This window comes from Pan paniscus, chromosome 18 (genome assembly GCF_029289425.2).
Source record: "Pan paniscus chromosome 18, NHGRI_mPanPan1-v2.0_pri, whole genome shotgun sequence".
Lineage (NCBI taxonomy): Eukaryota > Metazoa > Chordata > Mammalia > Primates > Hominidae > Pan > Pan paniscus.
This window is the reverse complement of record NC_073267.2, coordinates 2,740,727-2,753,920: the sequence shown is the minus strand read 5'-3', so window position 1 is coordinate 2,753,920 and position 13,194 is coordinate 2,740,727. Positions and strand designations below refer to the sequence as shown.

General features: G+C 55.6%; 1 protein-coding gene across 1 annotated transcript; it reads left to right on the top strand.

The window, feature by feature from the left end:
• The first annotated feature begins 558 nt into the window (after positions 1-558).
• On the top strand, positions 559-12,137 carry ECI1 (enoyl-CoA delta isomerase 1). The gene is made up of 7 exons (XM_008951277.5): positions 559-659; positions 745-858; positions 5,451-5,578; positions 7,869-8,015; positions 8,982-9,103; positions 9,197-9,375; positions 11,887-12,137. Exons 1-7 carry the CDS (start codon positions 608-610, stop codon positions 12,051-12,053), a joined length of 909 nt encoding a protein of 302 aa, XP_008949525.3. The 5' UTR covers positions 559-607; the 3' UTR covers positions 12,054-12,137.
• The last annotated feature ends 1,057 nt before the right edge of the window (positions 12,138-13,194 follow it).

Below are 13,194 nucleotides of genomic sequence, written 5' to 3'. Positions count from 1 at the left end.
TCGGCATTTCTCTGCAAATAAAAAGGTGCCACTGCGGTCCGGCCTTTGTGCACTTGCCCTTGTGCTGAGCAAGGCGGGTGGCCTGTTCTTACCGCTGGGTTCTACTGCCCCCACCCCGATTTCGGTGACTAAACCTGCAGCTCTGATCCTGTTCCCAAAGGGGCAGGAGCCCGGGCTCACCCCAGGCAGCCCCTGGCCTCCCTGACGGCCCCCTCGGGTGGGGCTCAGTGCTTTGATCGCCTTTCCAGCGCCGATACTGCAGTAGCTGGGCCCAGCCTAGAGCTCGCGGTCACGAACACCGGCAGCCTCTTGCCTACAGTGTCCCGCGCTGTAGAAGAGCCTGCCCTGGCGCTGAGCTGGTCGTGGCTGCTTCAGCAGTGGGCCTGCGCCTCCCTGTAGGCCAGCCCTGGCCCAGATCCAGGTGCCTGCCCCGGAAGCGCGCGGCTGCCCGGGATGAAGCCGGAGGGCGGCGAGCGGCTGTTTCGGCCGGTAGGTGGAGGCGTTGACCAGCCTCTGGGAACGGGGCAGGGCCTAGTGCGGGGGGCTCCGCCCCCTCCCCAGGAGGCGAGCTCACCCCGCGACCTTTATCCCGCGCGTTGCGGTCAAGATGGCGCTGGTGGCTTCTGTGCGAGTCCCGGCGCGCGTTCTGCTCCGCGCGGGTGCGAAACCCGGGGTGGGCAGGGATCGGGCCGGGGCCGGGGCCAGGACCGGGAACTAACGGGCTCCCCCACGCTGCCTTCGCAGGGGCCCGGCTCCCGGGCGCGGCCCTCGGGCGGACGGAGCGGGCGGCCGGCGGCGGAGACGGCGCGCGGCGCTTCGGGAGCCGGCGGGTGCTGGTGGAGCCGGACGCGGGTGCAGGTGAGCGGGCGGCGCCGAGGGAGGGCGGGCGTGGGGTCAGGACCCGCGGGAGTCCGCCCTCGCGGGGCGCTGTTGGAGAACCACGTCTGTCGACGCTCGGTTTGTGTTTAGAACCCAAGTTTCGAAACAGAACCTTGCCGCTCTACCTGGGTTCGTTCGTCATGAGATAAAAGTTTCTGTTTTTAAAGTTGGCGGAGGCCGAGCGCGGTGGCTCACGCCTGTAATCCTAGCACTTTAAGAGGCTGAGGCGAGCGGATCACCTGAGGTCAGGAGTTCGAGATCAGCCTGGCCAACATGATGAAACCCTATCTGTACTAAAAAATACAAAAGAAAAAAATTAGCTGGGCGTGGTGGTGCGTGCCTATGCCTGGGAGGCTGAGGCAGAAGAATCGCTGGAATCTGGGAGGTGGAGGCTGCAGTGAGCCGAGATTGTGCCACTGCACTCCAGCTTGGGCCACAGAGCAAGATTCCGTCTCAAAATAAATAAACAAATAAAAATAAAGTTGGCGGGGATATGAGCTGTTATCTAAGTTATTCAATTGGAAGTGGAAAAGAATTGGAATCTTTTGGAATAAAATTATGTTTGTTAACACTCCCATGTGGCACAGAACCTCGCACCTACCCGCCGGTCAGAACCCTTGGTAAAACCCACTGGAAAGGACAGAAAAAGTACTTTTGGAAGAGAAGCCTGTGCGCTCCCTCCAGACAGGAGGCCGAGCTGAGGGCACCGAGAGGGCACGCCTAGGCGCCAGCAGTTCTGCTTCCAGGACATGCTGACCTGGACCTCCTGGTGCAGCAGTCCCTGCTGTGGCTCCTGAGAGGAGGCCCTGCCCCTCCGAAAGTAAGTCACAGCCCCTGCCCTCCCCAACCCCCCAGACTCAGGGCTGTGCCCAACTTTGCACAGCTTCAGGACTCCAGGCTCCTGGTGCCTCTGAACTTGGTTCCGTCCTCTCTGTCTGGGCTGAGGGAGCTGCCTGGGCTCTCTCTACAAACTGAGAGGGACAAACTAAGACCAACTTCAAACTGACTTTTTTTGTTTTTTTGGAGATGTAGTCTTGCTCTCCAGTCGCCAGACTGGAGAGCAGTGGCGCAATCTCGGCTCACTGCAACCTGTGCCTCCTGGGTTCAAGCGATTCTCCCTCCTCAGCCTCCCAAATAGCTGGGATGACAGGGACCCACCACTACGCCCACTAATTTTTGTAAAAACTGAGTTTCTGAAGGGATCATTTCTGTAGCATATTTGAATATATCTCAACAAAATGCAAAAAAAAAATTATTATTATTTTTTTTTGAGACAGAGGCTCCCTCTGTCGCCCAGGCTGGCGTGCAATGGCGCGGTTCTGGCTCAGTGCAATCTCAGTCAGGCCTGACTTTCTGACTCCAAACTCTACTTTGTCTTTTTTTTTTTTTTTTTTTTTTGAGACGGAGTCTTGCTCTGTCGCCAGGCTGGAGTGCAGTGGCACGATCTCCGCTCACTGCAAGCTCCACCTCCCGGGTTCACACCATTCTTCTACCTCAGCCGCCCAAGTAGCTGGGACTACAGGTGCCCGCCACCACACCCGGCTAATTTTTTTTTTTTTTGGTATTTTTAGTGGAGACGGGGTTTCACCATGTTAGCCAGGATGGTCTTGATCTCCTGACCTCGTGATCCACCCGCCTCAGCCTCCCAAAGTGCTGAGATTACAGGCGTGAGCCACCGCGCCCGGCTTACGTTGTCTTTTTATATGGTAAAGTGGGGAGGCACTCGGGTAAAAAAATTGTCATTGTACGAACACTTTTCCTTTTTTACCGGAGGTAATGTGTGTGTGTGTGTACATAAAAATCTTTAAAATATGCCTCACATTTACCATTCTAGCCGTTTTGCAACGTACAACCCAGTGGCCGTAAGTATATTCACAATGTGTAGTCCACACTACCCATTCCAATACCTTAAGATAACATGTTTTTGAGTCCGGGCCCGGTGGCTCCCACCTGTAATCCCAGCACTTTGGGAGGCCAAGGTGCGCGGATCACGAGGTCAGGAGATCGAGACCATTCTGGCTAACACGGTGAAACCCCATCTCTACTAAAAAATACAAAAAAAAAATTAGCCAGGCGTGGTGGCGGGCGCCTGTAGTCCCAGCTACTTGGGAGACTGAGGCAGGAGAATGGTGTGAATCCCCGAGGTGGAGCTTGCAGTGAGCCGAGATTGCGCCACTGCACTCCAGCCTGGGCAACAGAGCAAGAATCTGTCTCAAAAATAAATTAATTAATAAAATAAATAAATAAATAAATAAATAGGAATGACAGCCACATGGATGAACCTTGAACACATGATACTAAGTGGACAAAGCCGACAACAAAGCCCGGCGGTATCCCAGTGATATGGAATATGGCCGGAGCAGGAAAACTGCAGACACAGAACGAAGATTGGTGGCTTCCAGGAGCTGGGGGTGGGATGGGGAGCAACTGCTCATGGGGACAAGGATTCCTTTTGGGACAATGAAAAGGTTCTGGAACTAGGCAGCGGTGATAGTTGCACAACACAGTCAGTATACTGAATTGTGTAAGTGCCTGACTTGTTTACTTAAAAATGGCTAATTTAGGCTGAGCACAGTGGCTCATACCTATAATCCCATCATTTTGGGAGGCTGAGGCAGGAGGATCACCTGAGGTCAGAAGTTCATGACCAGCCTGGCCAACCTGGTGAAACCCCGTCTCTACTAAAAATGCAAAAATTAGCCAGGCATGGTGGTGTGTCCTGTAATCCCAGCTTCTCAGGAGGCTGAGGCAGAAGAATGGCTTGAACCCAGGAGGCAGAGGTTGCAGTGAGCCGAGATAGCGCTGCTGCACTCCAGCCTGGGCAACAGAGCGAGACTCTTGTCTCAAAAAAAAATATAGAAAATGGTTAATTTGGCCGGGCATGGTGGCTCACACCTATAATCCCAGCACTTTGGGAGGCCTAGGCGAGGTGTTCACGAGGTCAAGAGATCGAGACCATCCTGGCCAACCAACATGGTGAAACCCCATCTCTACTAAAAATACAAAAATTAGCTGGGCATAGTGGCGCATACCTGTAGTCCCAGCTACTCAGGAGGCTGAGGCAGGAGAATCGCTTGAACCCGGGAGGTGGACGTTGCAGTGAGCTAAGATTGCACCACTGCACTCCAGCCTAGGCGACAGAGCAAGACAGTCTCAAAAAAAATAATACAGAGGTTGGGTGTGGTGGCCCACACCTGTAATCCCAGCGCTATGGGAGGCGAGGCGGGCGAATCACAAGGTCAGAGGATTGAGACTATCCTGGCTAACATGGTGAAACCTTATCTCTACTAAAAATACAAAAAAATTAGCCAGGCGTGGTGGCAGGTACCTGTAGTCCCAGCTACACGGGAGGCTGAGGCAGGAGAATCGCTTGAACCTGGGAGGCGGAGCTTGCAGTGAGCCAAGATCGCGCCACTGCACTCCAGCCTGGGCGACAGAGCAAGACTCTGTCTCAGAAAAAAAATGATAGAGAATGGTTAATTTAAAAAGCATGCAGTTTATATAGAATAAATGAAATTGTTAATGTATGTTATATCGATCTTACTTCAATGTAAAAAACCAAGGGCTCACTCCTGTAATCTAGCACTTTGGGAGCCTGAGGCAGAAGGACCACTTAAGCTCAGGAGTTCAAGACCAGCCTGGGCAACAAAATAAGACCTCGTCTGTATTAAAAAATAAAAAAAATTAACTGGGTGTGGTGGTGCTTGCCTATAATCCCAGCTACTCAGCAGGCTGAGTTGGGAGGATTGCTGGAGCCCAGGAGGTCAAAGCTGCAGTAAGCAGAGATCACACCCCTGCACTCCTAGGTGATAGAGTGAGACCCTGTCTCAAAAATAATAATAATAAAAAAATAACCCCCAGGCCGGGCGCTGTGGCTTACGCCTGTAATCCTGGCACTTTGGGAGGCCGAGGCGAGCGGATCACCTGAGGTTGGGAGTTCAAGACCAGCCTGACCAGCATGGAGAAAACCCTGTCCCTACTAAAAATACAAAATTAGCTGGATGTAGCGGCACGCACCTGTAATCCTAGCTACTCAGGAGGCTGAGGCAGTCGAATCGCTTGAACCCAAGAGGCAGAGGTTGCGGTGAGCCGAGATCGCTCCATTGCACTTGAACCTGGGCAACAAGAGCAAAACTCCTTCTCAAAAAAATAAATAAAAATAGGACCAGGCGCGGGGGTTCACGCCTGTAATTCCAGCACTTTGGGAGGCCGAGGCAGGCAGATCACGAGGTCAGGAGATCGAGACCATCCTGGCTAACACGGTGAAACCCCGTCTCTACTTAAAAGAAAAAAATTATCCAGGCGTGGTGGTGGGCACCTGTAGTCCCAGCTACTCAGGAGGCTGAGGCAGGAGAATGGTGTGAACCCGGGAGGCAGAGCTTGCAGTGAGCCGAGATCGCGCCACTGCACTCCAGCCTGGGTGACAGAGCGAGACTCTGTCTCTAAATAAATAAATTAATAAATAAAACCCCCAAAATGCACAGCTACCATGGCTTAGTTGAGGGTGCAGGCTGGTCAGGCTGCTTTTCCAGTGCCAGGTGTGAGCTTTCTCTTCTCATTCTTTAAATTAGGGGTCGCTGTGATGAAATTCAAGAACCCCCCAGTGAACAGCCTGAGCCTGGAGTTTCTGATGGAGCTGGTCATCAGCCTGGAGAAGCTGGAGAATGACAAGAGCTTCCGCGGTGTCATTCTGACCTCGGTAGGTGCCAGTTCAGCTCCCTACCCCAGCCCGAGTTCTTGGCCCGAGTTCTCTGATGTGAGCCCAGGCCTGTTGCACATGGAAGAGGCGGAGCCTGCCAACGTGTGTTGCAGGCCAGCCGGCAGCCCCACCACCCTGGACTCCAGGCGCCTTCACGGGAGGCTTCCAGGAGCGCCGTCTGGGTGTGCCCCAGCAGGGACCCAAACTGCCATGGGCCTCAAGCAGATCATTCCCAAAGGTGAAGGTGGACCAGTCTCGGAGACAGCCTTCCCAGGAGACAGCTGTCCCAAGAGACAGCCTTCCCAGGAGACAGCTGTCCCAAGAGACGCTCTTCCCAGGAGACCGCCTTCCCTGCCCGGGCCGTCGTCCAGGCGGACACTGGGGAGAGCTGTGGGCAGCGAGTGAGGGAGAGCCATGCATCTATGGGGTCACCTTGGACCCTAAGCACACCTGGTGGTGGGTTCCTGGAGTGCTCCCCACTAGGATCACTTGGGTGCCCTGAGCCAGTCCTGCGAACAATACCCATGCTCTCTGATCCTCTGCGGGCCAGTCTTCAGGGCGAGTTCTCGAGGGTGAACCTCTTTGGTCTGAGTTCTTGTGCAGGGGACTCTAAGTGTTGCCTGAGTGCTGGCGAACGCTAGGCGTGGCATCTGTGGGAACGGTGTCATTACCAACGTCGCGGAGGGGCAGTAAGCAGTGTCAGGCCCAGGAGGATGGGACCCCTGAGGGGAAGCGGGCCATGGCTGAGGTGAGGGGAGTGAGGGGTCCTCGGAGGCTGGCGTGGCTTTACAGGGCCTGGCCTAGAACTCCTGACCTCAAGTGATCCGCCCACCTCGGCCTCCCAAAGTGCTGGCCACGTCCAGCCTTATAAATTTATTGAGACAGAATCTCCCTCTCTTGCCCAGGCTGGAGTACAGTGACGTGATCTTGGCTTACTACAACCTCCGCCTCCTGGGTTCAAGCGATTCTTGAATCTTGAAAATTTTTAAAATTTTTGGGAGAGACAGTGCCTTTATTGCCCACGTTGGTCTTGAACTCCTGGGCTCAAGCACTCCTCCCACCTCGGCTCCCCAATGTGCTAGGATTACAGGTGCGAGCCATTGCACCTGGTTAATTTTTTTGCTTAATTTTTACTTTTTTGTACAGGCGGGGTCTTGCTATCTTGCCCAGGCTGGTCTTGAACTCCTGGCCTCAAGCAGTTCTCCAATCTTGGCCTCCCAAAGCTCTGGGATTACAGGCATGAGCCACCACGCCAGGCCTGGGTCTTGAGTAACGGAAGTAGAACGCGTTTTGTAGAAACAAAGGACCGGCCTACCCATTCTGTGCGGCACCAGCTCACGTCTGTTTGGGAACAGCGGAGCTGCGTTGCACACCCGCACCGTTCCTGGCTTTTTCACATCACCTGAGGATGTGGAGGCCATCCCATCTGTCCCAGCCACCTCCTCCTCACACACGTTAGGTGGCTGTCGCCCTCCTTCCTGCAGACAGGGTGGGGTAAACATCCACCCAGCTCTGCTTGTGTGAGTCAGGGTGAGCTGGGTTCAGCTGCAGGAACAAGTTCACCCACAGCCTTGGGGGATCCGGCCCTCGGGAGGAAAACGTGCCGTGTCGTGCAGAGGGGAAGGTACCCTTGTCATTTGCTCAGGGGGCTGTGACCATGCAGGGTCCCCAGGGTGGGTTCTCCACTCCTCCCCAAGCCCGCCTCCCTGGCCGGCAGCCCTGACTGGGAGTCTGAGGCTCCTGTGCTGGCGCCCGCTACTCCAGCCGTGGGAGGGTCCCTTCCACCTGTGCTCACCCCTCGCCCTTCCTTGGTAGCTGCTGAGAAACCCACACATTCCAGATCATTCTCCCACCCTAGCACTTCCTGGTCCACACGGGGGTCCCTGGCTTGCTTGGCCCTTTGCGGGTAAATGATTCAGAACGTGCAGCTCCTCTGGATTCTCAGGAGTCTTCACCACACCTCTGGGTTCTTCCGCCCGAGCCAGGCGTGCAGAGCCAGAGGGCCGGCGCACTTATGTCCCTGGGAGGTGCCTGGCCCTGCCTGTCCTCTCCTATCCAGTTTGAAGCAGGAAAGGGAAGAATGTTCTGGGAAGTACAGGGAAGCCAGGTCCAGGAGAAGCCTTGGCCGAGTCCCTGGAGCGCCTAGTCCTGGCTCCGTGGGGCAGCACCCACACCCTGAGCGTGACCTGGCCCTGCTGTGCGTCGTGCACCTGGGCTCCCCAGCCCTCCTGCTGTGATGCCAGCTGGGAGGTGGACTCTGATGGGCATGTGGCCCCGGCTCCCCCTGCAGGACCGCCCGGGTATCTTCTCGGCCGGCCTGGACCTGACGGAGATGTGTGGGAGGAGCCCCGCCCACTATGCTGAGTACTGGAAGGCCGTTCAGGAGCTGTGGCTGCGGTTGTACCAGTCCAACCTGGTGCTGGTCTCCGCCATCAACGTGAGTGTCCCCACTCCCAGGTGGCCTCGCTGGCTGTTCTGGGCCAGCGCCGGGGGGTGGGACAGACACTGTCCTGCCCTTGGAATCTCTCACAGGGGAAGGGGAAGGTTGGAGAGGCCCTGAGATGTGCACAGGTGAGCGCCATCGCAGACCACGGGGCGTGTTGAAAAAGGTGGGCCTCGGGTGAGGGCCCTGGCCTGGGTCAATCAGACAAGACCCAGAAAAGAGCCAGTGGGTAGGGACCAGGGCCTGGGGTTGATGCCAGCCTGGGTGGAGGCTGTATGGGTGAGTGGGTGATCGGACCCACATTTTGGAAACATCACTCCATCCCTTCTGGGGGAAGGCCAGGGAAGCCGAGAACAACACGGGGGCTTAACCTCAGGAACCAGGGTGTCCTGCGGGGTGGCTGTGACAAGCCGGGTGTGGGCCGGAGCCTGGTGGAGGGGAGGGCTGGTGTGAGAGGAAGCCTTAAGGGTGCACGGCCATGCAGACAGGATGGGTCCTGCGTGGGGCAGTGGGTACCTGCAGTGACCACAGGGTGAGTGTGGGGTTCCCAGGACATCCTGGTTGCGCTAGCTGCTGGGGTGGTATCGGGGCCCCCTTGGGGCATGACCGTTATGACTAAATGCTTGTGTGGCATTTTAGCACTGAGTAAAAGCTCTGAGAGGACAAGCGACTTGCTCCCCTAACTGAATGGTTTTTAAAAGTGATTTATCTGTTGCCGAAGAACTAATGACCCTCGGCTGAGGACGAGCCTCAGACCCTCCTTGCCGAGCGCTAAGGGGCCGGTTCCTTCCCCATCCGTTTCCCAGTGCACACCCAGCCCAGCCCAGCCCACTGTGGGTGTTGAATCCTGCGGGGGTCGGGGTGCGCCGAGGGCACAGGCCCTCCTTCCCTGGACCTGGCCCTCTGGAATGTGGTTGGGACCAGCAGCACCTAAGAGCCCTGTCCGGCCTCTCCCTGCAGGGAGCCTGCCCCGCTGGAGGCTGCCTGGTGGCCCTGACCTGTGACTACCGCATCCTGGCGGACAACCCCAGGTACTGCATAGGACTCAATGAGACCCAGCTGGGCATCATCGCCCCTTTCTGGTAAGGCCCTGGGCTGCAGCCACGCTCCATGCTTGTTGTGGAGGGAACAGACCCGCCTGGGGCCACGTGGTGAGTGGGTGTCTGCGTTTCCAGGTTGAAAGACACCCTGGAGAACACCATCGGGCACCGGGCGGCAGAGCGTGCCCTGCAGCTGGGGCTGCTCTTCCCGCCTGCGGAGGCCCTGCAGGTGGGCATAGTGGACCAGGTGGTCCCGGAGGAGCAGGTGCAGAGCACTGCGCTGTCAGCGATAGCCCAGTGGATGGCCATTCCAGGTGAGGCACAGGGCATGGCGGGCGCCCGATGATGCTGGGGAGACCAGAAGGTTCTCCACCCAAAGGTTTTCTGTGGACATCGTGACTTCGGGAGACTGTTGATAATCACAGCTATGTGGGTGTCAGGAGGCTGCTGTAACAACGCAGCACAGACCGGGTGGCCCAGACCGCAGAAGCTCATCTCACGGGGCTGGAGACCAGAGGTGCAAAATCAAGGTGTGGGCAGGGCTGCACTTCCTCCCTGCGTTCCAGGGAGGCTCCTTCCTGCCCCACCCACTTCTACTGGCTCCAGGCCTCCCTGGGCTTGTGGGCGCCTCGCTCTAATCTCTGCCTCCATCCTTACGCAGCTTTCTCCCCTGTGTTTCTGTGGGTCTCAGGTCTCTCTCTCCCTTCTCAGGACACCTGCCATGTGATTTAGGACCTACCCTAAATCCAAGATGATCCCAACTTAATTACATCTGCAGAGACTCTTTCCAAATAAGGTCACACTTCCAAGTTCCAGAGCAGTGGTTAGGGCTTGGACCTATCTTTTGGGGCACACTTTTCAACCTACTACAAAGACAGTTGTCCACTTCATAGAAAAAGAGCTGGTCATATCAGCGATGGTATAGACCAGGGCCCAGCAAATTCTGTCTCTAAAGGGCCAGGTGGCTTGTGGGCTCTGTAGGTAAGACCTTTGTAGCAGAAAGCAGCCACAGAGGAGACGTAAACTGACAGGTATAGCTGTGTTCCGGCAAAGCTTTATGGACACTGGGCCAGGTGCGGTGGCTCACGCCTGTAATCTCAGCACTTTGGGAGGCTGAGGCAGGCAGATCACTTGAGATCAGGAGTTCAAGACCAGCCTGGCCAACATGGTGAAACCCCATCTCTACTAAAAATACAGAAATGGGCCAGGCGCGGTGGCTCACACCTGTAATCCCAACATTTTAAGAGGCCGAGGCGGGCGGATCACGAGGTCAGGAGATCAAGACCATCCTGGCTAACACGGCGAAACCCTGTCTCTACTAAAAATACAAAAATTAGCCAGGTGTGGTGGCGGGTGCCTGTAGTCCCAGCTACTCGAGAGGCTGAGGCAGGAGGATGGCGTGAACCCGGGAGGCGGAGCTTGCAGTGAGCCGAGATCGCACCACTGTACTCTAGCCTGGGCGACAGAGAGCGGGACTCTGTCTCAAAACAAAAAAAAAAAATGAGCCGGGCGTGGTGGCACGTGCCTGTAATTCCAGCTACTCGGGAAGGCTGAGGCCGGAGAATCACTTGAACCTGGGAGGCGGAGGTTGCAGTGAGCCAAGATCATGCTACTGCACTCCAGCCAGGACGACAGAGTGAGACTCCTCTCAAAAAAAGTAAAAACTATTCATAGCTTCAGGGCCTTGAGAAGCCAGATTTGCCAACCCTGATACAAATGGCTGAAGGCTGTGCTGCCATTTCCCGTGCTGTAAGACAGTATTTAATATAGTGCCATGGAAATTTTTTTATTTTTATTTTATTTATTTATTTTTTTTGAGATGGAGTCTCCCTCTGTTGCTCAGGCTGGAGTGCAGTGGTGTGATCTCAGCTCACTGCAACCTCCACCTCCTGGGTTCGTGCCATTCTCCTGCCTCAGCCTCCTGCATTGTGGAAATATTCTTCATAATATAGTTGAGTGAAAATGACACGTTAAGTGGCTGGGCGCGGTGGCTCACACCTGCAATCCTGGCACTTTGGGAGGCCAAGGAGGGTGGATCACCTGAGGTCAGGAGTTCGAGATCAGCCTGACCAACATGGTGAAACCCCTTCTCTACTGAAAATACAAAAATTAGCCGGGCATGGTAATGCTCCTGTAATCCCAGCTACTCAGGAGGCTGAGGCAGGAGAAGTGCTTGAACTTGGGAGGCGGAGGTTGCAGGGAGCCAAGGTCACGCCACTGTAGTCCAGCCTGGGTGGCAGAGACAGACTCCATCTCAAAAATAAATAAATAAATAATACAAAATTAGCCAGGATGTGTGGTGCACGCCTGTAGTCCCAGCTACTCAGGAGGCTGAGGTGAGAGGATCACCTGAGCCCAGGAATTCAAGACTGCAGTGAGTCGTGATCACTAGTGCACTCCAGTATGGGCGAAAGAGAATATCCTGTCTCTTTAAAAACAAAACAAAACAAAAAAAAATTAGGGCCGGGCATGGTGGCTCATGCCTGTAATCCCAGCACTTGGGGAGGCAGAGATGGGCGGATCACTTGAGGTCAGGAGTTTGGGACCAGCCTGGCCAACATGAGGAAATCCCATCTCTACTAAAAATACAAAATTAGCCGGGTGTGGTGGCACACGCTTGTAATCCCAGCTACTCAAGAGGCTGAGGCAGGAGAATCACTTGAACTCGGGAGGCGGAGGTTGCAGTGAGCCAAGATCCCACCATTGCACTCCAGCCTGGGCGACAGAGCAAGACTCCGTCTCAAAAAAAAAAATAAAAAATAAGTTGGAAATCACCCCACTGCCCCTGAAAGTGGGATTTCAGTGGCGCGTCCCATTCTCTTTAGACCATGCTCGACAGCTGACCAAGGCCATGATGCGAAAGGCCACGGCCAGCCGCCTGATCACGCAGCGCGATGCGGACGTGCAGAACTTTGTCAGCTTCATCTCCAAAGACTCCATCCAGAAGTCCCTGCAGATGTACTTAGAGAGGCTCAAAGAAAAGAAAGGCTAACGATTGGGCTCCCACAGGCTTACAGCCACACGTGCCCCTGTGGGTCCCAGGGAGGTCTTAAACAAGGTATTTTTCAACTTAAAAGTACTGCCAGCGTTTCATTTTGCTGATGTTACGTAGAAGTTCCTGTTCCTCATAGCCCAGTGGCCCAAGGCCCAACCACACACAAACACACATGGGTGCCTGTGCCCGTCAGGCAAGGGGAGCTGGAGGGCAGCCTTTTGACTTGGGATTGTGACTGGCAGGGGATGCCATTCTGGACCTGGTGAGGTTGCCACGGAGTGTCTCTGTTCCCAAGGCAGAATTGTAAGTCAAGTCCCTGGTCATCCATTCTGGCCTTTGGACTGCCTGCTCTTAGGTGTAAGGCCAGGTGGTCTTGGCCCCCATGACCCACACAGAACTCCCCAGAGAAAAGCCCTTTGGTCACTGCCCTTACTCATCAGGATGAAGGGAGTGCACAGTGAATCAGAGCAACTGGGGGATCCTGAGCCAGCGGGAGTGGGACTCTGGAGGCAGCTGTGCTGCCAGGGATCCAAATGTCCCTTAAGAAGGATTTTGCAAGAACCAAACTCATCCAAACCCTTGAAACAAAGGTTTTTCCTCCCACGCGATTCAGACCAAGTTACCACATCTTGCTAAGATGTGATGTTTCAAAAACCAGAAACCTCATCGGGCCCCAGTCAGTGACCCAGTGGACCCATGGGCCTGCCTTTTCCCTATCCTAATGTGTCCTTGCCCAGGCACAGGGCAGCAACCTTGAAGGGCTGAGCCGCGGCGAGCTGTGCGGTTTGCACAGGACCTTAGTCCCAAGCCACCTGCCTGGGCAGGGAGGAGTCCAGCCCGCCCACTGCTCTCAGGCTCTCCAAAAGCTCTAGGGCTGCTGACTAGCTGGGGCTGGCCTCCCCTTGCAGTGCTGGGTAAGACCAGGCTCTTGAGACAGACAAGTGCCTGGGGGCCCCTGCAGGGCCCTGGAATGGGGGCTGCTGGGTGGGCCTGGGGAGAGCTGTTCTGAGACCCCCGAGGGTCCAGGAGGCTGGTGTGTTGGCGCCATCCCTGTCCCAGCTGTGCTCACAGTACAGGCTCCTGGGAGCATTTGTAGTTTCCACAGAGGATGAGCAAGGAGCATCCCTGAGCTGCCTTC